The 27,539-nt window shown below is 47.3% G+C and overlaps 1 protein-coding gene across 2 annotated transcripts in view; it reads right to left on the bottom strand.

Annotated features, from left to right (window-relative positions):
• The window catches only part of ITGA1 (integrin subunit alpha 1), an 880,323-nt gene that overhangs the window by 629,892 nt on the left and 222,892 nt on the right, over positions 1–27,539 (bottom strand). For both annotated transcript variants that reach the window (XM_085631246.1, XM_085631248.1), the window contains exon 3: positions 11,021–11,133. In XM_085631246.1, the coding sequence (XP_085487372.1) occupies positions 11,021–11,133 (113 nt within the window). The remainder of the gene's footprint in view (positions 1–11,020; positions 11,134–27,539) is intronic.

The following is a 27,539-nucleotide window of genomic DNA, read 5'->3' as shown; positions in this document are numbered from 1 at the left end:
ACTCAAAAGGAGGTGGGATGTCCTGTTACCATGCTTGCTTTTCGCTTACAGGGAAGTGCCACAGAAGGGAGTAGGTTTCTCACCCTTTGAACTTCTGTTTGGTCATCCTGTAAGGGGACCACTATGTCTTGTAAAAGAGGGCTGGGAGAGGCCTCTTCAGGAACCCAAACAAGACATAGTGGACTATGTGCTTGGCCTAAGGTCCAGAATGGCTGAGTATATGGAAAAGGCATCCAAGAACCTTGAGGCCAGCCAGGAGCTCCAGAAGCACTGGTATGACCAAAAAGCTGCACTGGTTGAATTTCAACCAGGGCAACAGGTGTGGGTTTTGGAGCCAGTGGCACCAAGGGCTCTCCAAGACAAATGGAGTGGCCCTTACCCTATCCTAGAGAGAAAGAGTGAGGTCACCTATCTAGTTGACCTGGGCACTAGCAGGACACCCAAAAGGGTCATCCATGTGAACCGCCTTAAACTCTACAATGATAGGGCTGACATCACCATGCTGATGGTGACTGATGAAGAACAGGAAGCAGAGAGTGAGCCACTCCCTGACCTCCTATCCTACAGCCCAAAAGATGGGTCAGTAGATGGTGTGATTTTCTCAGACACCCTCTCTGCCCAACAGCAGACTGACTGCAAGCAAGTCTTGCAACAATATGCTAGCCTCTTTTCCCTGACCCCTGGTCTGACAAGCTGGTGTACCCATGATGTGGACACTGGTGACAGTGCACCTGTCAAGAACAAAATCTATCGACAGTCAGATCAAGTCAAGGAAAGCATCAAAGCTGAGGTCAGCAAGATGCTGGAGTTAGGGGTCATTGAGCCTTCAGAGAGCCCCTGGGCTAGCCCAGTGGTTCTGGTCCCCAAACCTCATCAACAGGGTGAAAAGAGAGAGATGAGGTTCTGTGTGGACTATAGAGGGCTCAACTCTGTCACCAAGACAGATGCTCACCCTATCCCAAGAGCAGATGAACTGATAGACAAATTGGGGGCTGCCGAATTTCTCAGTACCTTTGACTTAACTGCAGGGTACTGGCAGATTGGCATGGCCCCAGGAGCAAAAGAAAAGACAGCATTCTCCACCCCTGATGGGCATTATCAGTTTACTGTGATGCCCTTTGGGTTAAAGAATGCCCCTGCCACCTTCCAGAGGTTGGTGAACCATGTCCTGGCTGGGTTGGAGTCCTTTAGTGCAGCTTATCTTGATGATATTGCTGTCTTTAGCTCCACCTGGCAGGATCACCTGATCCACCTTGGGAAGGTTTTAGAGGCTCTGCAGAGTGCAGGTCTCACTATCAAGGCATCCAAATGCCAGATAGGGCAGGGCACTGTGGTGTACTTGGGCCACCTTGTAGGTGGAGGCCAGGTACAGCCCTTACAACCCAAAATCCAGGCCATCATGGACTGGATAGCTCCAACAACCCAGACCCAAGTCAGGGCATTCCTTGGCTTGACTGGGTACTACAGGAGGTTTGTGAAGGGGTATGGGTCCATTGTGACCCCCCTCACAGAACTCACCTCCAAGAAAATGCCCAAGAAAGTTAACTGGACAGTTAGTTGTCAAAAGGCTTTTGACACCCTAAAAGAAGCAATGTGCTCAGCACCAATTCTAAAAGCTCCAGATTATGCCAAGCAGTTCATAGTGCAGACTGATGCCTCTGAGCTAGGGATAGGAGCGGTCCTATCCCAGACCAATGATGAAGGCCAAGACCAACCTGTTGCTTTTATAAGCAGAAGACTACTCCCTAGAGAGCAGCGTTGGAGTGCCATTGAGAGGGAGGCCTTTGCTGTGGTTTGGTCCCTGAAGAAGCTGAGGCCATACTTGTTTGGCACTCACTTCCTAGTTCAAACTGACCACAGACCTCTCAGATGGCTAATGCAGATGAAAGGGGAAAATCCAAAACTACTGAGGTGGTCCATCTCCCTACAGGGAATGGACTTTGAGGTGGAACACAGACCAGGGACTGCCCATGCCAATGCAGATGGACTTTCCAGGTTCTTCCACTTAGACAATGAAGACTCCATAGGACAAGGTTAGTCTCATCACCTTTCGTTTGGGGGGGGGTTGTGTGAGAAAGTGCCATCTTTCTTGCATGGTATGCCCCCACTTTTTGCTAAATTGCTGAATGTACTTCGATTGAGTGTACCCTGGGTTCCTGCCAATCAGGTGCCCAGGGCCTATGTTCCTTCCTTAAACCACACAAACTCCAAATTGGCAAACCCTAGCCACATGTCAGCCCCTAGTAAATGGTACCCTAGGTACCCAGGGCCTTGTGACCAGGGAAGGCCTCTAAGGGCTGCAGCACTCATTGTGCCACCCTCAGAGGCCCTGTACCCTTACACACACACACTGCCCTTGCAGGCTGAGTGTCTGGGTGCAGGACAAAACAAAGAGTCGACATGGCACACATCACTGTGTACCATGCCCATCACCTACACTGCCAAGGCATATGTCAGCCACCCCTCTAGCTGGGTGCATTACGCCTATGGTGTGGGCACAGGAGCAGGAGCCCTGTGCCCCTACAGTACCCGGGTCCATTCCTGGGCACTGTAAGTGCAGTTCTGTCATTTAAGAATACATGGTGCTGAGAGCTTGTCAAACACGAGCTCCACAGCACCATATTGGCAACACTGAAGCCTGGGAAGTTTGGTATCAAACTTCTCAGCACATTGAACCCACACTGATGCCAGTGTGGGATTTAATGTACTAAGCACCCCAGAGGGCATCTTAGAAGATGCCCCCTTACAGCTAACTTGCAATCCACGTCTGCTCTGAGGCTGCCCAGGCTGCTACACAGCAGACACGTTGCTGGACCCCTGGGTGGGAGAGCCCCTGCTCTCCCGGGCCTGCAACAATGCACATCCTGGGTGAGGTGAGAAATCTCCTCCCCCAGGATGAGCAAAGGGAAGCTTCAAAGGCATGCCGCCAGTTGGAGTTTCCCCAGGCCACTGCGACCCCCCACTCTGGCGGGAAGCTTGGCCGGAAACCCCATACAAGGACAGGGGATGTGCCAGCCTGCCCACCCCACCCCTCAGGTGGGGGAGGCGAGGTGAAGCACATCTCCGGGCTCTCGCCATCTTGAAGATGGGAGGCCCTACCCTATCAGGATTAGGCTACTGCCCCCCTCCCACAGGAGAGAGGCAGGATAGGGGGTGTACCCACCCCAGGACAAGGACCCATTGGTCCCTGGCCTTCACCTACCTGTAACGCCCCTAAATCTAGTATTTAGGGGCCCCCTGAACCTTCCTTCCCCAGATTCCAGATAGAAAAACGACAAGAAGAGCAAGAAGAACAAAGACCTGCCCGGCAGCTGCTAAAAAGAGAAGAAGACACCAACTGCTTTGGCCCCAGCCCTACCGGCCTGTCGACTCTCGAACCTGCACCAGCGCGGCATCCCACGTGGCCAGCAACCTCACCAACCCCGGAGGACCTGGCTACCCTTTAGCTCTAAGCCCCTGGGACTCCCACGAGTAGAGGCTCTACTCAAGAAACCTACTTGCTATCCCTGGCACCAGCCCGGGACCGCGGACCCAACACACTCTGCACCAGCCAAGCCTGGCCAGTGCCGGAGTGGACAAAGACCCAGAGGACGACCCCACGGCGACTGTGACCCAGAGTCCGGCACCCAAGGACCCCCCTCGACATCCCGGAAGAAGCCTGCAGCCTCAGAACCAAGTGCCACCCCAGCCGCGATCAACCAGAGGGTAAGATTCCCGACGACAAAAGGCACCCCTGCACCCGGCGCCCTGCGACCCCCTGTGCCCAATCCCGGGGTACCCACCTAACCTACAACTACCCAACTTACCTCTCGAAGTGGTGGTGGCACCTGAAACATCCTCGTCCCCGAGCCTGCAGCCTCTTTCCAAACCGGAATATTCCCATTGATTTCCATTGAGCGCCCTAAGGCTCAAAAGCACCCTGCACCCAGCCGCCCGAGTGGCCCTGGCAGTGCCCTCACTACTCTAACCTACTTCCCCACTTGCCCTGAGTAAGTGACCAGGAGCCCAGCTCCCACAGCCGCGTGGCTTGCCAGACAGCAGCCACCAACCAAGGCCCCCCTATCCCTCATAGGATAACATTGGGCCCAACTCTCTCTGCACCCGGCCGTCCTGAAACCGCTGAGGGTGAATCAACTGTACTTACCTGACACTGGGGGACCCCTGAGTCCATGCCCGGAATTTCAACACTACCAGTCGAGTACTTACCCTTAAACCGCTAACTTCATTTTCCTCATAGGGTAACATTGACTGGCTTTTTCTTCAAAAATCTTCTAAGTGTGAACTTTTCAAAACTGCAAAAATTCACCAAAAATCAGCCAAGTGACAAAAACGAATTTACTCACCTGCTCCTAGGTGAGCTCCCAGTGCTGGATCTTGGTGCCCAGCCCTGACTCTGAAAAGTGTTCACAACTATACTTACTTCTAACTCATTTTTCTCCCATAGGAAACCATTGTCTGCTTTTCTGTGAAATTTCTTCTAAGTGTCTACTTTTGCAAATTTGAAATATTCTTTTAAAATCGTACCAATTCTGCAAACGAAATTACTTACCTGCTTTTGATAAGGACCCCAGTCCTGGGTCTAGGCACCCAGTCCTGGATTACTAAAGTAACGATTAAGTACTCTACCTGCAATTTGAATTTCTTGCCATAGAGATCCATTGAATGTTTTCTGTGAAATATTTTCTAAGTGCTAACTTTTGAAATAGCTAAATATTATTTAAAAATCATTACAGTTATTAAGTCGACTTTCATCACTTGATTCTGAATACTGACCCCAGGCTGGTTCTAGGCTCCAGACCTGGAATTCCAAAAGTAATCTGAAAAGTAATTTATTACAAATAACCTAAATTTACCATTGAGCTCAATGCATTGTTATGTTTAGGAAATAGGATTGTTTATTGCAACCAACTGTGACTGTTTACACAAATTTATTGCTTGAAACAAAAGTATTTATATTCAACCTCTCATTCTGAGAAAGTATATTTTTACCCCCTTTGTGGTTCTAAAAATAAAACAAGCATATATTTTATATATACAAATCATTGGCCTAGAGTTCAGTTATTGAGTGTGTGAAACCATTTGCTGACTGAGTGTGTACAATAAATGCTTTACACTGTCCTCTGGTACTGCCTTACTGCTCGACCAAGCTACCACTTTTGAGAGTAAGGTCATACCTAACTTTGACCTCTATCAGCCTCTGGGGGACTGTGGACTCTGTACACCCTGTACCTATTAGGGAACAGTATATACAGAGCCACTTTCTCACACGCCCCCCTTTATTTATCTGGACGCGTACGCCACCGTCGCGGCGTACGCATAACGTTATTTACATACGCGCTCTAGCGTCGGACGCTAGAGCGCTAACTGCAACATCCCTCTCCAACTTGGATGATGAAACTCAGACTCGAACTCCCCACTCAGTCACTTACTTGGCAGGCAAAGTCTCTGAGGCGGCTGCTTGGTGGAGGATTCCCTCTTAGCCCATACCTGGTCGTCGCTTGGGTGTTGGCGTTTGGCGGGCAGTCGCGTTCCACCCTGTCGGCTTCGGAGCTGGGCCCATCCGGGTCTGTTGTCGGCTCGGGCCGGGTCAGAGGTGATGAAAGTTCTCTTTCGGGAATCCCGGCGTCCTCCTCCTCCTCCTCCGCGGTCTCTTGCCGGTGTTCTGTAGCCGCAGGGATTCGTTTGAACCACGAGATGTTACGTGTGGCTGATTCAGCCCCCCTTCGGGCTGTAACCATTGTCCCTTGGCGGCGTTCCACTGTCCAGCTCCCGGGCTCGTACCGTGGCTTGAACTTCCCGGGTCTCCGGTTCTTTATGAGGACATTGTCCCCCGGCCCCAGGGCGCGCTCCCGGCTTCCTCTGGCCCGGCTCGCTTGCTGGTTCCGCCGCTCACGCCGGTGCAGTGCCTGCTCCGCTTCAAATGGTGGGGGGGCCCACCCGGGGACTGTGGGTAGACCATCCCGGCGTGTCCCTTTCAGCATGAGGGCCCATGGGGCTTGTTTGGTGGAGCAGTGTGGTGTGCTGCGATACTCCCCTAGGAACCGTTGGATCTCTCGTTCCGGGTCCAGATGTTCGGCGCTGGCTATTCGCAGGATTTTATTTAGTGTCCGCATGAAGCGTTCGACCTCACCGTTGGCTTGGGGCCACTGGGGAGTGATCCGTCTGTGGCGTATGCCTTGAATTGCGAGGAATTCTCGAAATTCGTGGCCTTGGAACGGTGGCCCGTTGTCGCTCTTCAGTTCTGAGGGGCGCCCGAACATGTGGAATATCTTCTCTAATGCTGGCCCTACAAACGTGAAGGCTGTGGATGGCAGCGCCTCCACCAGGGGGTATTTGGAGAAATTGTCCACGATTACCAGCGTTACTCTCCCATCGGGGAGGGTCCCAAAGTCCACGCTGATTTTGTCCCAGGGGTGTCTCCCGGGCTCTTCAGTCACGATGGGGGCTGGAGGTTCAGGTCGGCCAGTCATCTGACACGCCGGGCAGTTTCTTACGATGTCTTCCACCGAGGCGTCCATTTCCGGAAACCACACCTTTTCTCTCATTCTGGCCTTCATCCTCTCCGTCCCTTGAGGACCTCTGTGGGCAAGGAGAGTGGCTTGGTGGCGAAGCGCTGCTGGCATGACGATTCTAGCTCCTCTCAGGACCATTCCATCTCTGGTGGCGCTGAGCTCATTCCGTACGCGCCAGATCTGTTGCAGGTCTGCCCTCTCATCCTCTGTCCACGTGTTGGCAGACTGTAGGAAGTTGGTCCACGACCCCTGTTGGAGGGCTTCCCTGGTTCTGGTCATTACGGTGTCACGCTCCGCCGCTTGTAAAATCTCTTGGAGTGTCAGTACCTGAGGGCAGGTTAGGGCCGCGATGAAGTCTAAGTGTGCTTCAGCCGCGTCTTCTTCATCCTTCCCGGCCTGTGGGGGCTCTCTTGTGTCCGGGTGCCTGGACAGGAAGTCGGCCGGGTTCTTGGCGCCAGGCCAGTAGGTTATGTCCATATGGTACTGTTGGAGTCCAATGGCCCATCGTTCTATTCGCGGCGGGGTGTGTGGTGCTGTCCCTTTAAAAAGGGGTACCAGTGGCTGGTGGTCTGTCACGACCGTGAAGGGATGTCCACAGACGTATAGGTGGAAGTGTCGACAGCCCCATCTTATGGCCAGCGCCTCCCGCTCGATCTGGGAATACCTTTGTTCGGTTGCTGTGAGTGCTTTGCTCGCATAGGCCAGTGTGGCCCACCGCCCCGGCTCTTGTTCCTGTGTGAGGACTGCCCCGAGTCCCACCGGGCTGGCGTCGACTAGTAGCTCTGTCCTTCGTGTGGGGTCGAAGTAGACCAGAGTGGCTTGGTCGAGGAGCGCTGTCTTGAAGGCTTGGAACGCGGTGTCTTCCTGGGGCCCCCACTGGCACGGTGCGTCCTTCTTCGTCAGTTGTCTGAGAGGCTCGGCAATTGTCGCTAGGTTCGGAATGAACCGGCCGCAGTACGTGGCCATTCCCAGAAAGCTGCGCACCTCCGAGGCGGATGTGGGTGCTGGGGCGTCTTTGATGGCTTGGGATTTCCGGGGGTCCACCTGAATGCCGTTGTTGGTGAACTTGTACCCGAAGAATTCAATCTGCTGCTGGAATAGCTGGCACTTGTCCTTGTGGAGTGTGACTCCGTAGTCCTTGAGGCGTGTCAGTGTGGCTCTGACTCTCCGATAGTGCTCATCTATGGTAGTGGAGTGGATCAGTATGTCATCACTCACATTCATAACTCCCGGCAGGCCTTGTAATATGGCCCTGATCGTGTTCTGGAAAATCTCCGCCGCGGATGATATCCCGAAATTGAGCCGCCGGTATCTTCTCAGCCCAAGGTGTGTACTGAAGGTGGTGATGTACCTACACTCTCTGGCTAGTGTTAGCTGGTGGTAGCCGGCGTTTAAGTCCAACTTGGAGAACCACCGTGCCCCGTTGAGGTCCGCAATGATGTCGTCCATGGTGGGTGTGATGTGTCACTCCCCCTTGATGGCTTTATTGGGGAGCCGCATATCAATACACACCCGGATCTTGCCTGGTTGACGGGGCTTTTCCGCGATCACCATTGGGGACACCCATGGGGTGGGGCCAGTGACTGTTTCTATGACCCCTTGTTCTTCCAATTTCTTGAGTTCTTCTTCCACCAGAGGGCGTAGATGAAAAGGGATCCGTCTGTGCTTCAGTACCGTGGGTGTGATAGAGTGGTCGATGTGGAGTTTGACCGGCGGGCACTTGATTTTCCCTAGGCCCGTGAATAGTTCCGGGAACTGGTCCAGCAGGTTGGCCGTTTGATTATCTTGAACTTTCCGGATGAACACTAGGAGCCCTAGGTCCTCGGCGGCGTGTCCACTTAGGAGCGTGTCTACCTCTTGGTTGATGATGTGTACATCAATGGTGATCTCGGCGTCCTCCGTTCCCACCGGTACTGTCATTTTTCCCAGAAGGGGTAGCGGGACATTGCTGCCATATGCATATATGCGGGCCTTTGATGCCCTGAGTTCTGGCTTCGGTCAGAGTCGGTTGTATTGCTGCACCCCCATGACGGTGACTGATGCCCCCGTGTCGATCACCGCGTTCACCTTTGATCCTGCGACCCTGACGTCGCACCAGGGTTGTGGTCGTCTTGTGCTTTTTAGGGCTCTGGTGAACGAGATCACGTATGTCTCCTCTCCATCGTCAGACTCCGAGTCGTCCTCCTGCAGGGCCCGCGTGTGTCTGGGCTCAGCGTCAGTGCGTGAGGAGAGGGACGGCTGGGATAGTTGTCTCACCATGCTTTTCGCAAGCCTCTTGCCCCTGTGTTCCTTCCGCGGGGCGCGCTTCCGGCAGACGGAGGCAAAGTGGTTCAGGGTGCCACAGCTGGTGCACGTTTTACCTTTAGCAGGGCACTTCTTGCCTTGGTGTTCTTCGTACCCGCAGTAGTCACACTGCGCTGGGGGCGACCTCCTGGGTGCTGGTCGGCGTGTCTTCTTGCGCGTCCTCACTGCGTCTGCGCGCTCTGTCTTGACGGTCACTCCCGGCCCCGTGCTCCGTGTGAGCGCTTGTTCCATCTCTTCCGCACGTGCGTCGGACAGATCGTGGGACCGTGCCAGCACCAGAATGTCAGCCATCGGGATGTTTGGTTGGCGGAGGATGAGGCTCCGCAGCTTCTTGCTTCGGATGCCATAGATGAGCTGCGCCCTGATCTCTTCTTTTGCTCGGTCGCCAGCCAGATGAGTGTCCGCGAGCACCCTCAGCCGTGCATGAAAGGCATCCACTGACTCTCCCTCTTTCTGCTTCGCCTGACGCATCTTGAAGTTCTCGAAATCTGGGTTCATTTGGGGGTCAAATTGAGTGTTGAGGGCTGTCACAGCTGCGTCGTAGTCGTCTGCATTACCGGTGTTGGGAAGGTGCTTAAACAACAGGTATACTTCCTCCCCCGCGTAGTGAAGAAGGAGCGATCGCTTCACCGCCCCGTCCGTCTCCCGAGAACCGATGAAGTAGTTGTTGAGCCTACCGATCCACATCTGCCAGCGTGGGGCGGCTGTGGCGGGGTCAGCCGTCTCGCTGAAGGGTGGCAGGACACCGGTCGGTGGGTGAAACGGGTGGGCAGGTGCTTGGGCTCTGTCATCTCCCATGGTGCAGCTGTGAGGGCGTGGCGCTGGGATGCAGGGCAGCTGCTAGAGGACCAGCGTAGCGAAGGGCAACCGAGGGCCACGTGGAGGTAAGCCTAGGCGACTTTGGGGCCTCTGTAGGGCTGGCGCAGAGAATGTGGCACGAGGAACCAGATGGGACGCAACGCTGAGGCGAGACAAGCGGGAATCTTCATCCACTTGTTGCAGGCATTGGTGGTTGGTGCACATACGCTCACCGTGTGGAGTGGGCTGCAGTAATGTCCAGGCCCTGACAGCAGCAGCTGCAGAGTCAGTCACGCGTTGCCCCAGGCTCGGGCGAGCAGCGTGACAGGCCGGAGGGGGCTGGGCGAGGCCAGAGCAGAATCGCGGGACTGCCGCGATCTGAGAAGCAGGAGGCAGCGCTGGGTGCGATACACGCGGCAGGTCCGGCCGCCTCGTCGCCAATGTTGCGTTGTTGAGTGTGCAGGCCTAGCAGCAGCGGCGCAGCGCAAAGATGAGACCACACACAGTTATGGTGTCTTGGCGCGAGTGCCCCGCGAGGCACGCCCCCCTTTATTTATCTGGAAGCGTACGCCACCGTCGCGGCGTACGCATAACGTTATTTACATACGCGCTCTAGCGTCGGACGCTAGAGCGCTAACTGCAACAGGTAGCATATGGTGCATTAAACAGTGTGGTCCTATTCATACCTGATCAAAGAGAAATGCAATATTTAATTTGCGATGCAGGCGAGCAAAAAACAAGGTTATGAATAAATCACTTAATGCTGTTTTGAATAATCAAACCGATTTTTTTAATATCAAAATCATTTATACTATATACGTTGGCTCCGGTATAGAGCCGGAGAGCTGAGTTTTTCTTCTTGACAGTCCTGCACCTAATACCGGAGCCGACCTGCACGTTTCAGTACAAGCCGGCGCGTTTAATTTCCCCGGTTTACCTTCATACCTTCTTTGTTGATGGATCATACCGTAAAGATAATGCAGTTATATATGTATGCCCGATGCCATTGGGATATGTTGGGCATTTGGTTTTAGAATTGTAAGGCAATCTTACATTAGCTAGACCTTTTGATATTATCAGTGAAGGAAAACAATATTTTTTATGTACTTTAAACTTTGCACAGCACTATTCAATTTCTGTAAACTTTATACAACACTGGTCCCAGCTTTTACAAAATGTCCATTTCTACATCAGATAATTATTTAAGAGAAATACCAGATTGGGCAATAACCATTCAAGAGTACTTTGGTATACCAAGAGCTGAATTAGTCTGAAACATCTTTAAATAGATTCACATATACTTTTTTCGACTTTTCCTTGAGATGAAGAAGGGCACATATGTAGATTTTATTGAGTCTAATTTGCTCCATGTTGTGAATATTCTGTGTAAATTTATGTATACGCACCTGGTAGGTTCAGCTTTGTGCAGGCTGGTTGAGTGCCTTTGCCTACTGGGCATTTGTAGACATCCCCTGTTCTTTTTTCGGGTTGGCCAACCAATGGAGAGCCAATAAGTACCCTGCCGAGACAGAAATAACATATGCTCTAAATCATCTAGCATCTATCACTGAAGATTTATTACATCACATTGGTAAAGCTTTGAAAAATACAATTCCAGAGCTGAGCAAAAGAAGGACCGGTGGAAATTCACTGTAAAAATCAGATGTGGGGTCTGTGGCGAAGTCTCGGGACTCACGTTGGCGGAGTAATTAGGCCCTGATGCAGTGATCAGAATTCCTCGTTTGCCCCACAGGGAAATTACCAGCTGCATTAAATACTTCGGCAGGTCAAGCCTGACACACTTTTAAAGAGGAAACCCGTATTTAATGGGGCATGATAATTTTGGTGTAGAAGCCCCCACAATCTCGATGTTATTCACCACAAGCTCAGGATAAGTGCTATTTATGGCATGTGATACATTCTGAACGCAGAGGTATATGATTTTACCGGGTGTGATAAATAACGCTTCCAATCTGGCAGACCCTATATAAAATGCTTGCAACTAAATATATTCCAAGGGATTCTACTTGCAGTTTCTAAAATACTTTACTTAATCTCTATTTGTGTTGCTTTTAATTATTTCATTGTTTTACATTGTTTTATTTCATTGTTTAAATGTATTTTTTCAGATTCCAAACTCTATCCACCATTTCAAGTACCTTCAGGTTAACAGAAGTGATCAGTTGGATGATGAAAGAGCTTATCAAGCCTAAACCTTTATACCATAGCCATTTAGTAGGAAAAAAAACTGCATGGCTGTCTTTTCATTCAGTACTGTAATCACTCTCAAATCAATAGAACATCTTCATTTTTGTGCACATTTTCCCCTTGTTTTCTCTACCAAAAGATCCTTACAGGTAATGACCCAAACAGCTTGTTTGTAAATCAGGGCATTCCAAAACTTAAAGGCTCTCATTCTTGAGTAAGTGTAACTTCCGTTCCGAACACAAAAGGGAGTTTGTAACCAAGTTGAGTGCAAATTTGCTTTACCAGTCTTGATAAATTTGGGAATGTGCCAAAAATCCATGGGGGGATGCCTAGGAACGCCCACGCTAAACTCATAGAACGCCTCCCTGGGGAAAAGTAACGCAAGGCAGCAATTTGCACTGCCATGAGTTATTCTAGATTTACCAAGCCATGCAGGGCCAAGCAAGGTGGGCTTGCATGGCTTGGTAAATATCATTCTAGGTTTTGCGCCGCCCTTGAGCAACCTTGTGTGGCACAATGGCGACGCACAACTTTGCTAAATATGCCCCCTGTGTATACATTTAAAGTGTGTTAAAAAGTGTCTTCTGTAAAATGACTCTATCTTAATTTGCACACAGCAATTTTGCCAGACTTTATAATCAATAGTTATTCTCAAATCTCTTTCCCATTTCTTATTTTGCATTAGTTTCTGAGATCACCCTCACCTTGGAAGTTGCATTGTACATCCTGGATATTAGTCCTAGCGGGGATGTACATGTGTGTATCATTGTAAAAGCCACTGCCATTGTGGGCATCTTTGGGAAGTCTGGGATGGATTCTCTGAGTCTATGCTAAAGTCTAAAGTACAAGTACCTGTAGGTGATGTATTCCCACCACTTTGGTTAAAATGCCCCAGTGAAATAAATTTCCCATTGACAAACAGATCCTCAAGCGTGATCAATCCCATGTTTCACAGTACTTTTTAAAGACTCATATGATACAGGGATCAATGGATTATTGCCTGGCGTTATCCTAGGACTACTATTAACTGAAGCCACACGCATATTATGCACATGATTACATTGTGAATGTGATCGAGGGCAAGCAGCTCTACCGGCTACAAATCGTGGCTACAGGGTGTTCACGGCCATATTCTGTTTTATTGTGAATGAAGGAAGGAAGCGTTCATGATGTATCCAATGAAATATATATTTAGCATGGACACAAATAATATTATTCAAATTTCGAGGCCACTAGCCCTCCAAACACATAAGGGAGGGTCAAAGTGTCCATCCCACCCATGGATGTTGTCACAGCAACACATATCATAGCAACAGTGATTTCAGTGTGTTAAATAAAGCCTTAGACAGCAGTACATTACAGAAATAATAGAGCAGTCTGAGCAGAAATATCATCTATAAAACTGCTATGCACCATGCTAAGGAAAAAGGGAGACAGTGCCTAGTGTTTAGCCTATTTCATAGTTCTCACAAATGACTGGTTTTGAATTCCATTGTACCATAACTCCTACATTCCTGACTGGCTGTTCAAATCATAAAAGGGGAGATGTAGTGGCTGGCTGGGTGTTATTGGGATTTAATAGGATTATCTGAGATTTGCTCCAGTTAATTTCAAGGAAGGAGAAGCATACAAATCTACAGCAAAAAGAGAGAATACAGGACAAGTGCTTGACATGCAGGATAATATGATCTGTGTAGAGTGCCACTAAATAAACCCTACCTGCTATCAATGAGCTGCATTGAGTGGCCTGTCTGTCAAAATACTACCAAATGGCATGGAGATTAGCGCAAATAGAAGTGGTGATAGAGGGCACCCCAGGCAAGTTCCCCACGCTACTAGGAAGGGGTCCGAGAGACTTACATTTCCATGCAACCTAGCAGTAGGCTCAGTGTATAGCAACCTTGCCCACCCTAGAATTTCTCATAAATTTCCATATGTCCATGGATTCAAAATATGAGCAGGTATTATGTAGTCCACATACATTTTGTCTTGCATAACTTTCACTAGGAAAATACCAGCACAATTTGCTTGTGGAAAAACTGCAACAGCATGAGTTTTCCACCTCATAATAGGAGAATAACCAGTAGCAGCCGGTGTGCCGTTGGAGTGGAGGGGCAGAGGGGAAGTGGGGGCGATGGACCAAAAAGAGTAAACTTAAATTTAAAAAAAGGAACTTACCTGCTGCATAAAGCCTGCCAAAACACTGCTCTTCTGTTTCTTACTGCTGCAGCATTGGCCCCCAGCCTCCCCTGCGGCCAATCCTGATGCTGCTCTCATGCATGAGGAGCGCCCTTGATTTCCCAGGGAGACTGGGATCCTGTAACTGCGGTTGCCAACCCAGCAATGCCACTGGAGTTGGAGAAAGCTTCATTGCGTATGACGCTTTGGCATGTCCTGAGACGGCCGGCAAACCCATCATTCACTGAATCAAAGTGCTCACCACTCTCCCTCATGCATTGCCCCGCGATGGCCCCACCCCCAATGCTGCTCTCATGCATGAGGAGCGCCCTTGATTTCCCAGGGAGACTGGGATCCTGTAACTGCGGTTGCCAACCCAGCAATGCCACTGGGGTTGGAGAAAGCTTCACTGCGTATGACGCTTTGGCATGTCCTGAGACGGCCGGCAAACCCATCATGCGCACTGAATCACAGTGCTCACCACTCTCCCTCCTGCATTGCCCCGCGATGGCCCCACCCCCAATGCTGCTCTCATGCATGAGGAGCGCCCTTGATTTCCCAGGGAGACTGGGATCCTGTAACTGCGGTTGCCAACCCAGCAATGCCACTGGGGTTGGAGAAAGCTTCGCTGCGTATGACGCTTTGGCATGTCCTGAGACGGCCGGCAAACCCATCATTCACTGAATCAAAGTGCTCACCACTCTCCCTCATGCATTGCCCCACGATGGCCCCACCCCCAATGCTGCTCTCATGCATGAGGAGCGCCCTTGATTTCCCAGGGAGACTGGGATCCTGTAACTGCGGTTGCCAACCCAGCAATGCCACTGGGGTTGGAGAAAGCTTCGCTGCGTATGACGCTTTGGCATGTCCTGAGACGGCCGGCAAACCCATCATTCACTGAATCAAAGTGCTCACCACTCTCCCTCCTGCATTGCCCCGCGATGGCCCCACCCCCAAATCTCATTCAATGGAAGAAAAATAAAATTAAAATTTTATTATCGTGTTATATTTTTTATTTTGAGGCTGGGGGGCGATGCTCCTCCGCGATAGTGGATGAGGGGCTGCTGAGAAAAACGTGGTATTATTGAGATAGTACTCATTCTGAGGTGTATACCACAGAATGATGTATCAAGCCTAATTATCTTTGCATCATACTGTATTGGTAGAAAAACGGCTCTTAAGCCCCACAGCTCTTTTAGGCATTCCTCCCTTAAGGGAAGTTGTGGCTCTCGTCTTCTTTTCATTCTTCCTTTTGGAAAGCTCATTTTCTATGGGGTCTGATTCCTCCTCCCCTTGTCTAGCATTAGGAAATCATCGGAGCCCAATTACCAGAGAGCAGTCAGAAAATAGAAACAAACATATTGAGCTAGTGGTGCTCCTTTCTGTGTGCCGGGTGAGTGGTGGGCCTGAGGTTTTTTTAGTACAGGGAAGTGGATGGTAACCTAAGTCACAGAAGAAGTTTTCACCATAGCATGACGGTGGTACTAGAGGAAGTACATATTTCCAAACTGTACACACTGATGGCACAGGAAACAGCATTATTGTGTTGTGCTTAGGTATTTAGATGTTTTTGCATCTATTTGTAATTAATTATCCTGCTTAGTTCAAACAGTTAAAGAAGGCAACACCACATTAAGGGAAGTTTCAGTAGACAAAAGAGAGCTTCTTCTGCATGAAATAAACCAAGATAGAGGTTCTTGGAATTGCAGATCCCGAGACTGATTCAATAAAATTTGTTTGTCTCGCCGAGTCTTGCAACACCCACCTTCACCTTACCAAAAGCAATGAAACATTTCGCTCTCGGTTCTAAAAACAATCGCCCCACTACTCAAACTGATCAGAGAATTGGACGGACGAGGCACCCTATATGAGCATGGCTTGACTACTGAAACATTATTTGTGTTAGTACCACCCCGAAAGTCATTGCTAGCCTCAAAATTGTTCAGAACTAGATAGTCTGAAACTGAAGGAGTCTGAAACTGTGTAAGCCGGACCACATCAAAACCACATGTGAATGCACTTGCCAGCCAACCAATCATGTCTTGCGAAACATCAACAAACTGGTTCAAACACCCTCCATACCTATAGAAACTGAGACTTCACTAAATCCCAAAAGGAGATTTTTACTCGGTTCCTGAGAAAGGTTTTAACCAATAATTTCTCAAGAGATTGAAGAAGAGGTACAGTGATTCAGGAACACACTTATCCCCATTCTGAGTGCAGAGGTTCTGAGATAGTTACATAAATTATATAATCTTAGTTGAACAGTTTTCTAATAGAAATTCACAGTACTGTAAGATTGCACATTGTTATGGTCTCAGGTGACTTTCTCAATGAGCAACGGACGCATTGAGTAAATTCAAATTGATCAATTAAGTCCCACTCTTTTTTTGAAGATGTAAATGTTTTATTCTGTGCTTTTATGGTCCTACAATGACTGAATACAGATGATTTTGATGATGATGAAGTCCCACTCTCTGCTCTAATACACTGCACCCTGCCAGCAGCATTCTTATGCCTGCATAGCATAGTACCAAAACCATGCGTTTGACAATGGAATATCTGACAAAGCAACTAGACGCAACTAATCATTTAATTGACAACTACTCAATGTTGTGGAACAAGATAAATACCGACGTTCTACACCTGTCTCACACATGCACATAATCACCCACATACACAAACACACAATGTAAGCTTCTATACAATATGACCATAAGGTGCTCTCCCATTAAACAAGTAGAAATCCTTTGCAAACACCACATAGAACAGGCACACCTACATCTAGCCACAGACATGCCTATAAAATCGATGTTTTGAAAGAACATCATCTATAATGATAAGATTGGTAGGAGTTCAGAGAGTTGACAGAAATGCATAATTTAATTATTGTTTTATTTATAATTTATGTACATAGCCAGGGTAGGTCTTTTCCTGATGGGCAGTGCTGGCACGTATTTATCCTTCTCAAATACAAGCACATCTAAACTAAAAAAATGTAAAATTGCATAAAAATGAAACGCCCATTTGAATGTAAATTTTCAGTAAGCAACCATGCTGAGACAATATGAGAATAAAATAAATAATGTACTGACTTAAGTTCGATTAACTGTTGATGCCATATTAACTCAAAATAAAGCATTAGTATTGAAAGATCTGTTTTTCATAATGAGTTGTTGCTGCACAAGATGTTTTCTTCTCTTGTGATACATATGTTGTAATTTTAAAGGACGCCTCCTGTTAGTGAATAGGCATTTGTTTTCTATTGAACAACTGACAATAAGGTTCTCACCGGGAGGAGCGGAGACAACAGGAAGGATGATTCATGGAAAGAACAGTCTGGACCACAAAATGTGGATGATGTAACTTTTTCTTTATGGAACACGCTTGCTGTATTATTACTATATTTACTGTAATTTTAAGTAATATTGTATTCTACCTTATATTGAAATATCAGTTTTGTTTTTGGATTGTGTTCATTTCAAATGCTGAAGCTTAAAAGACTAATTCTTATTGAATAAATATATATATTCTTTTAAACGATCAATAAAACCCTTTAATTCATACAAAATTAGCTTTATTGACAGCACAAACAGTCATTAAAAATGTATCATTATTATTGGATTGATGTAGTTGCTTGCTCCTTTATACTTCTCCTTGTCGACACTCAAAGGTCCATATGACTAGTGGCAGGAATTATTTAATGATTATACCTGAAGATTAAGGTATAGAAAACCACGCTCCCTCAGCTGGAGCACTTGGGGGCCTGTTTCGAAAGCCCAGGGCCGCTCCTGGTGCTTCTGTCACTTTCCCCCACTCCATGAGGTTAATTGAAGCAGGCTCTGGGAGGCTGTAAGAGAGAAAGAAAGAGGGAGGGAGAGGGAAGGAAGAAAGAAAGTGATCACAGAGAGAAAAGAGAGGAGAGAAGGAAAGTGAGAGAATGGATAACTGGAAAGAGAGATGTTGCACAAGAAGAACAAGCATAGGCATAGCCAATAGGTCTCGCCTTTGGGATCTTATAAGTTTTTAGACAGGCAGCACATTATCTATTACATTAGTCATTTAAGATATTAAAGTTTGGGGTAAATCAATGGCAGGAGACAATTCATATGCTGTAAAAAAAAATCTAATAAATTAATATGCATGCACATTAGTAATAATTATTGTTTTGTCAGAAATGTATTGATACCTTGATTAATTGCTAGAAGACATCGGACCAGATGTTTGCTTTGTGCAGATTCGCTTCTGTGTTCTGTCAACCCCACACTGCATGGAAGGCACAGACATACCCAGTTGGAGCAATAAGCTTTTGCTTGATTTGCCAGGACTTGGAGCTCCCTGGGGGCATGTCCTCAAACACACACAAAGCATTTCTTGCAGTTTATATAGCGCGGACTTGACCCGAAGTGGTCTTGGAGCGCTTTTTGTAGGCACTGGCGGGAGCAGGAGAGCCAGGGGTTAAACTGGAAAAAACAATGCATGGGTGGACAGGCTTGGGTCTCATGCTATTAAAGCCTTCCCATGCATCCCTATGTTGCAAGCACAAGCTTAATAGGGCCAAGGAATGTGTCTTTATTTTGTGGGTTTAGGCTTTGTCTGGTGAGTCTGGAGGTGGATAATGCACTAGTATACATAATTTCTCATTTAGTACCCATCTGTTGCCTGGCTGATTTCCGCTAGGTTGCTAGTACTCCAGTAGCCACTTAGTTGCATATTTGGTTGGGCGGTGATGAGATCTGCAGAAAATCCAGTGACATGACCACTGTAACTTCACGTGATGCAGCTCAAAATAACAAATCATAACATAAAAGCACCATACCTAAAAAAAGGACTGCAGCGAGCACCGCAGTGGCACACACAAAGGCCACAAGGGCAATCCGTGTTTCTTTTTCTGCCTCCCACTGCTAGTGGCACCCTTGTTGGCGTCTGAACTGAAATGCAACGTGCCCTTTGCCTAAGTTGCATAGTAAGCGCTAAGCGCTATATGAATGCAAATACAAATATGCACAGTATCAAGAGACGGTGGCTGCAGAGCGCCTACCTGACTTCAATGCAAGCAAAGTGGGCTGGCATTTCAAAGGAGCACAGCAATGTTATTGATAAGGCAAGCATGCCAGCGGTTGAGCTCACGGAAGGTACATACACTGCGAATTCTCCATTGAAAGCACTGGAGAAAGGGACCGGGAGACAGCAGAGGCCTGCAGGGGCAGAGAGCCCCGACCCCTGCTGCTGGAACGTCCAGGGAGGGCGGGCGGGAAGAGGGGAGTGAAGCAACAGGGTGTCACGTGGCCCGTACGTAATGCAAACAATGACGTGACTCTTCCAGCTTCGTCCTGAAGAGTAGTGTGGAGCTAAAGTTATAACAAGCACGTGTGTGGTGCGCACGCACGCCACAGCGAGCCATGTGTTTTGAAATATCGGCACGATAATTCAAAACATATGGTGCCTCTGCGAGTAACCGCAAGCAATAGGCCACACACGCACAAGTGTGTGGTGAACTTTTTGAAGCCCCCTTACTATAAGTCTCGCCTAGCAGCGCATGCGCGCTGCTAGGCGAGACCTAAAAAGGGGCTGGTTTGAGCACTTTTGTCAGGACTGCTTTTGGTTCCCTAGTCTAGCCCTGAACATAAAAGGAAGCACTTCTCTGACTGCTGTTGTCGAGTCACTTGTATGTCATGACAAAATAAGACATGGCACTTAATAGTGTAACATGTGCAGCTTATATCAGAATGAAAACGTTATCAGGTGATGCTTTTTAACCTAAGAATAGGAGCGCAGTAGACCATATATGAAGTCTTTGCACAGTTGCAATTAGAACAGTGAGCATTCACTGGCTGTACATTTGAAGACTATAACTCTATTTGCACTAGGGCAAAACACTGATGAAAATCATAACACTTTATTGGTGCTGTTGATAAAGTACCTTTACTTTTCAAATTTGTACGATGGATCCATGTTCGAGGCACATTTATTATGTTGTTTTTCTGTTTCATAAGTAGCAAATCAATACTTGTATAGCTGCAACCTAGTGTAGGATTAGTTTATGGAATCAAGATTATAAATCCCTTTATGAATCGGGTTCTACATTTTGTTTTTCCCTTTTGTCTCTTTTGTCCTACAGTAAAAACTTTTATGGAGAAATTACGATGAATTACATTCGCTCCATTCTGTATGAAGCAAGCAGCAAAAATGACGGCAATTGATTTACCCTATTTTGACCACTAAAAGGTGTCTTTGTTACATACAGAGCCATTGGAATTATGCACCAGGGGAAGACCAAATTTAGCACATGGCTGACTAAATTCGGCAGGAAGTAAAAGCAAATGCAATGTAATTACTTCATTTTGCCATGTGTACAAATGTAAACACAGTCTTGGCCAATATTTGACCTTGTTAATATCAGCTGACCACATAAATAAAGCATTACGCAACTGAAAGGTGAACAGTTTACATTTACAAAGGGTCTTCCACTGCGCTGAAACACACCTGGCAACGTTGTTAGTAACTTTTGGTGCATTTGAGCGAGAAACACTTTTTTTTTTAAACTGCAAATTATGCAACAGATGATAGATTATGTAGCCATAAACAGGCAACAATTGCATACATCCAGTAACCATACTTGTATGTATTTTGGCCATTGAGACAAATGTTATGGTCCTAAAATTTAAAAAGACATATTTTCAGACATAGGAACAAACTTTCAAAACGGTGAGAAAACGCAGCATATTTGGCCGTTGTTGAATGAGCAGAGGCTTTCCTTCGCACACAAAAATTTTAAAAAAATTAAAAGAAATGATCCATGGGTGTGAAGGACGTGACTAAGAGGCTGGGAAACAGTTCAGCTTTGAACAATACAAGGAATCTCAGCAGGACAGGCAAGTGTATTTACAAAAGCAGAGGGATGTAGGAAAGGCAGTTATGGGAACTGAGGCTTAAATGGACGACCAATATATCGCAAATAGAAAAACAAAAAGAACAAGCACGGGCAAGTCCGATAGGTCGGGTCATGAAAAGCTAGTGGGGCAGGTTTTTTCATTATTTTGTTGCCACAAAAAATGCAACTAGCTAAACATGGAGGCCACATGATAGCACTAAAAAATTCCAAACAAAATGTAACTAATGCATATAATTGTAATGGAACAGTGCTTCGTGCGAGGAAGGTGTACACACAACAGGTATAGAGACCCTTTTTAGTTTTAATGTATGACAAGAAAACATGATTTTTGTTTGAGAAAATAAAATATATTATTGGCTTAGAATTATTGTAACCTGAAGACATAATTTAAACAATGATGACAAAAATATTTAAAGACATAAGAAAGGGGAAGAAAAAAGCATTTGCAAAGTATAGAATTTGCCCACCAGACGTTGAAGAGTACTTCTTTTAGGTGAATGTGCGCATGTGCAAGGGCAAAATGCTGTCACTCACTGTGCACGAGAGCAAATGGATGATGTGGGCTGAACCACTGTCCCATGGTGTATGCTGTGGTGAGTGGAAGTAAAATGTGAATGACAGTTGAACAGACCAATAAATAAAGAAGGCTGATACAAAGCCCTTATATATGTTTGTTTTTAAGTCTGATCTTAGAGACCACTCTCGATAGAATATTGTTTTACGAAAAAAAATATTAAATACCATACAGAATGTTAGAGCTGTCAGCGTTAGGGTGGTCTTCCTTGAAACTTTTTGCCTTCTTCCCCCATTCTTGCTGGTTTTGTTTTTGCTGGCCTTAGGGCTCTGCACACTTTAGCACTGCTAACCAGTGCTAAATTGCATGTGCTCACTCCTTAAAACATGGCAACATTGGCTTATCCCCAGTTGACATATTTAATTTACTTGTAAGTCCCTAGTAAAGTGGCACTACATGTGCTACTAGTGGGCCTGCAGTGCTGATTGTGCCATCCATTTAAGTAGCCCTTTAAACATGTCTCAGGCCTACCATTGCAGCCTGTATGTGTACAGTTTGTAACTGCCATTTCAGCTTGACACAATATCCATTTATTTTTAACGCATATATTTCACCCCTAGGGTAGAACCTGGACAGCCCAGAGGGTGGGGTGCACTGTATTTAAAAGGTAGGACATGTAATTTTAAGTTTTATATGTGTTAGTAGTAAAACTACTCTTGAATTTGTTTTTTCCCTACTACAAGGCCTGTATCTCCTATAGACTAACATTGAAATTACCGTATTACATTTAATAAGCTGTCATTTTCAAATGGAAGCAGGTGACCAGTTCATGTTTGTCATCTTTGGAATTGTAATGAAAAATCCTAACTTATGGTGAAGTTGGATTGTAAATTAAATTTTGAAAATGCCACTTTTAGAAAGTTGGTTTTTTTCTGTTTTAGCCATTTACTGACTGTAGACTTTCCCTGGGTCACATGACTGGGTGTAGTTGACAGTTGGGCTCTGTGTATTCCTCCAAGACAGCCGCACACAAAAGGGAACTTAGGTGTGCCTGGATGGGCCATCATTTACAGGATTGGAGAGAGCAGCTAGGCATAGCCCCAGCAACACCGAAATTGGTGGTGTCCTGCCTCCACACAAAGGGCTGCATACCCCCTTGTTGTTAGTCTGGAGCCAGGACAGGTAAGGTAGGACTACAAAGGGAAACATCTAGAAACATGTCCTCCCCTTCAATGGCAGTACTGGGTATAAATAATGAACCTCAGTCCCCATCACATCAGTACACTTCTGAACATGTAGACACTCTGCCAGGAAGAGGGACGGCTGTGCTGCAGAATGACTGCCACTCTGCTGTACTGTTGCCCTGCTGGACTACTACCTTGCTGGGCCGCTGCCTAGCTGTGCTGATCTGCTGCCTGCTGTGCTTTTGCCTAGATAAGAAGGACTGAACCTGCAACTTTTGAACCCAGGACACTAGAGTGACTCCCAAGATCTAGTTGGCTGGTCTCATCTGTGAGTCTACCCTGCCAGGTGGTGCCACCTCAGTCCTGGATTCTTGGAAGTGGGCCTAAGGTGCTCTGCCAGCCTCTGGGGATCCAGCGGAATGGATGCATCTCCTCTGCTGCATGGCGCATTCCTGAGCAGAACAATGCATCACCACTGCTGCGTGAGTCGAAACCGCCAGAAAGACCTGCATTGCATCACAGCCCATTGCTGCATCGCTGCTGTGTAACGCAACCTCAGTGCAGGCCCTCGCATCCCTCATTGAGGGTGCCCTCGTCGATGATGCCAGACTATGCAGTGCTATGCGATGCATCCCCAACTCCGGACTTCTCATCGCAAGCTCTCGTCGATGGGATCTTCCACGATGACACAGCAGGACCTCACACCGAAGACTTGCCACATCTCGGAACCGGCGCATCGCTTCAGTTGAGCGAGGCATCTTCGAAATGGATCCTCGCAATGATCCACAAAACAGGATTTAAGGTACTCTGTTCATCAAACCTAACAGGGTTCCTGTAGCAAGCCTGCGCTCCATCGCGGTCAGCCTAAGCTTGTGACTTGTCCCAGTCCAGCGCGACCAGATATCTACAGTTGCTGCTTGACATCTTTTGGAGCTATGTTTACTAAAACCTTTCAAATTGAATATTTCCAATTCTACTGATTGGATTTTTGTCATTTTTAATTTGTTTTATTTATTAAAAATTACTCTTTTTTTTTACTTGTATGAAATCCTGTGCTACTGTTTGAAGTGTTGCACAAATTCTTTACACATTGCCTCTAAGTTAAGCCTGACTGCTCAGTGCCAAGCTACTCGAGCGTCGAGCGCAGATAATATAGGGGTTGTTGTGACTCCAAGTTGAGAAGAACTGTGGTGCTGCTTGTGAAGGGTTTCAAACCCTCAACCAACAAACCAATTTCTTACACATACATATAGGAACTTTTTGACAGCCTTCTTTATGAACTGATCTGTTTAGTTGTCATTCACATTTTGCTTCCTCCCACCACAGCATGCAGCATGGGGTAATGGGCACACCCACTTTAGCCACTGGTTCCTCTGACTTTGAGTCATGGTATTTTGCTTGTGCACACTGTGCACATTTGCCTAAACATGAGTACATGGCACTTTATGAATAAAAAGGTCAGTATTACTAATTTTCATAAACTGCAACATTTATTTTCCTGTTTGCAAGGGCCTGGCAACTCCTGCACGCAGCTACCGAGTCAAGTTGTACCACCTGCAGTGCTCTGGACCCGTCAAGGGCATTACTGTGGAGTCCATGTATGTTCTCATTTTTTACATTCATTACATTCCAAAAAGGTTGACATGTTTCTTTCAACATATCAGCAATTTTGGAAAAGTAGCAATTATAAAGAATTAGAAAAAAATCATCCAGGTACATGTGGCCCTACATTCCTTGTACGCAGTGATGAACGGACTGGAATATAGGGAAATCAGGCAGATGCTGATGGGCTCATCTGAAAGGTCAGTGTGTGAGCTGGTTTCCCGGCTGTTTGAGGGCCTGTTTTAAGGTCTGGTGGGAAGGTTTTTACTGTTGGTTTCCCTAATTTATCTTTTTTTTAGGAGTTTTATAAAGCTTGAACTTAACCCGAAGGTATCAGAGCACTTTACATGAGCACCAGTTGCATTACAGACAGACACATTCATTTTGTTCAGCAGATTAAATGATTTGCAAGAATCACCGGATGTTGAGCCCGGTTCCCTCGCTTCGAGGTCGACCACTCAAGCCATTAGTCCACAAACATTGCCTAAATCAACCACAAATGCATGCACTCTCCCCTACCTTGCAAAAGATCTATACTGCATGTTTTGCAAGTTACTGCCCTGATTTGCAAATGTGTGCACCTTTTTAAGGTAGTTGACTCACCAACGAGGCCACTTTTATTTTGGAGCCAGTGCCTAATTTCTGTCTCAATCCAACCTTGCATGTACGGGTCCACACATTTGAACGTGTTTTTCTCAGTCTGAACATGTTAGACTTTGCCTTTTTGCAGGGTTATCCCAGAACGTTTTGCATTCCTCCTATATGTCTTCTGACCTATTTGTGTTGGTTTTATGACTCTAGGCCCATTATAAGTGCTGATCAGTGCTAAAGTTCGTATGCTCTCTCCTGTAAACTTGGTAAGATTGGTCTACACCTGTTTTTCATATTTAATTTACCTATAAGTCCCTTGTACAGTGGTATCTCATACACCCAGGGCCTTTAAATTAAATGTTACCAGTGGGCCTGCAGAGCTGCTTGTGCCACCCACAGAAGTAGCCTTTCAAACCTGTCTCAGGACTCTGCCACTGCAGGGCCTGCGTGAGCAATTTACTGCCACAGTAACATGACATTCAAAGTGATAACCAAGTCTGAAACTCTCCTTTTACTATATGTAGGTCACCCCTAATATAGGCCCTAGGTAGCCCTATGGGCAGGGTGCGTTTAGGTAAAAGGTAGGACATGTGCCTGTGTCGTGTGGCCTGTCCTGGTAGTGACAAACAGCCTATATGGTTTCTCACTGCTGTGAGGCTGCACTTCTAATGCGATTGCATTGGGAATTCCCCGATATAAGTTTCAGTGGTAATTATTGATATGAAAGCGTTAGTGTGGCCATGTTTGGTATGTTTGGAATAGTGGTGATAAATCCTGCTTAGTGTTGAAAGCAGATTTGTTATTACTATTTTAGAATGCCACTTTTAAAATTGGGCATTTCCGTGTGCTTATGACTCTTTGTGCCCTGCCTGGTTGTGTATTCACCGTCTGGTTTAGACTGACAGGAGCTGGGGATGTGGATTCACCCCAGACAGTCCCAAGGGGGTTGAGGTGTGTCCATTTTTTCCTGGGTGACTCATAGCCCGGCTGAATAGACCTGGTCTGCATTTAGAGTGTTGGGAGGAGTTGACACCTGCACCTGAATAGGGCTGTGCCTGCCTTTCACAATGCAGTTTCTGCCCCTCCTGCAGTGTGTCTAGAGCAAGGGCTGGGGATTAAATGGGGGTGTTTTATACTTTGTGGGCATAAGTACAGGGGCTGTGACCCCATGATTTTAGACACTGTGTGGACTTGTAACCAGATGCTGCTCACACCTGGCCAGCAGGAACTGTTGGACTGTCAGGAGAAACTGACACTTGGACTTTGCTTTGTTGTGCCTACCTGGAAGGAAGGACTGCCTCTTTGCCCCAAGGATCCTGTCTGCTCACCTGCTGTCTGCTTTTCTGAACATGCATGCCCCCAGTGCTCGCACAGGAATTCAGTGCAGAGGTGACTGCTGTGACCTGCACCTGGTCGTTCTCTGGAACTTGTGCCTTAATCCTTTGTTCGGCGCTTGGTGAGTGCTGTATGGCCACAAACTCGGCAGTGCCCCTGTGTGTGTTTGTATATTTTCCGGGCTCCACACAGTCCAAGTGCCTGTGTGGTATAGCGGGAGATGCTTGGCCCACCAGAACAGCAGTGTGCACGAAGCAGCCAGCTCCAATATCTCCTGCACTGCTCCTATGTGGCCAGCGAGGATCCACCTAGCGGGATCCCCTTGGTTAAGTGAGAAGCAGAAGGCAAGGAGAAATCCTGCATATGTCTACACCCGGCCCGAGAGAAGGGCCTCTTCTGCCCATGATCGTCTCAGTGAAGCGCGCCGCAACACTTCCTGCCCTGCTGCTGGATGGGAGATTCGAGGCGCAGACCGAAAGCAGAGCAGAGGTACTCTGCTGGCATCGTGGAGTGGGAGGAGTCGGCCCGCTCAGTAAAGACGCAACGCCCTTGACTACCTGAGAGTTGTGACCCCCTCGAGGGGAGAGGACTACTCCAGACTCAGTAGAGAGTCTTTGGGGGAATTGTCCAGCCACTATATGTCCTGGCCAGGGGCGGCCCCGGCCTTTGCTTGACAGCGACAGTTGCCTTTGCATTCCCTGACACGTGGGGGACCCAGCGAGGTCTCCCCATAGGATTCGGCATTGTGCACCTCCCATCTCGTGTTGGTGCATATCTTGGGGGGGTGTCTGGCTGCCATGGTGGTAGCGGCATGGGTAAACCTCGACGTAGCCCCCCGCTCCCTTTAGGAAAAGTCACTGAAGTTACCACATTCCCTGTTGTGGGCGGGTGGTGGCCCTGTAGCCTATGTTTGGGATACACATTACCGTATAGGGTGCATTGGAGGCACAGAAGCACTGTGCTCTAGGAATATATTGTGATACTGGTTGTTACCTAATGTCATATGGGGATGTATGTACAAGGAGGCTTGGTAACCAATGTGTGTGCTCTTTCTGACCTACCTGCTGCATTTTATGCACTGATTGGTGATGTATGTCGTTTGATGCCTTACAAATAACAGGATAACGAGTACCATTTCAGAGTGTACATTGTATGCATAGTAATGGTGTGATTTTATGACGTATGCACCAGATAAGTCTTGACTTTAGTGCACTAAAAATGATGGTATGACTACTGCTTCTTAATGTGTGCAATCTATGAGTATTTACCTTATTGCACTACCTATGCTGTTATGATCATTGCCTAGTGGTACAGTGATTTATGATCTTGGTGATGTGATGGCAATTGCCTAGTCTGTGGTCTAAGGTGTTTTTATGTATAATACAAAGGATATTTTTATATAACCTTGTGTGGAGTCT

Source organism: Triturus cristatus, chromosome 2_1 (assembly GCF_964204655.1).
Source record: "Triturus cristatus chromosome 2_1, aTriCri1.1, whole genome shotgun sequence".
Classification (NCBI taxonomy): domain Eukaryota; kingdom Metazoa; phylum Chordata; class Amphibia; order Caudata; family Salamandridae; genus Triturus; species Triturus cristatus.
The sequence above is the reverse complement of the archived record's forward strand: the minus strand, read 5'-3'. Positions and strand labels throughout refer to the sequence as shown.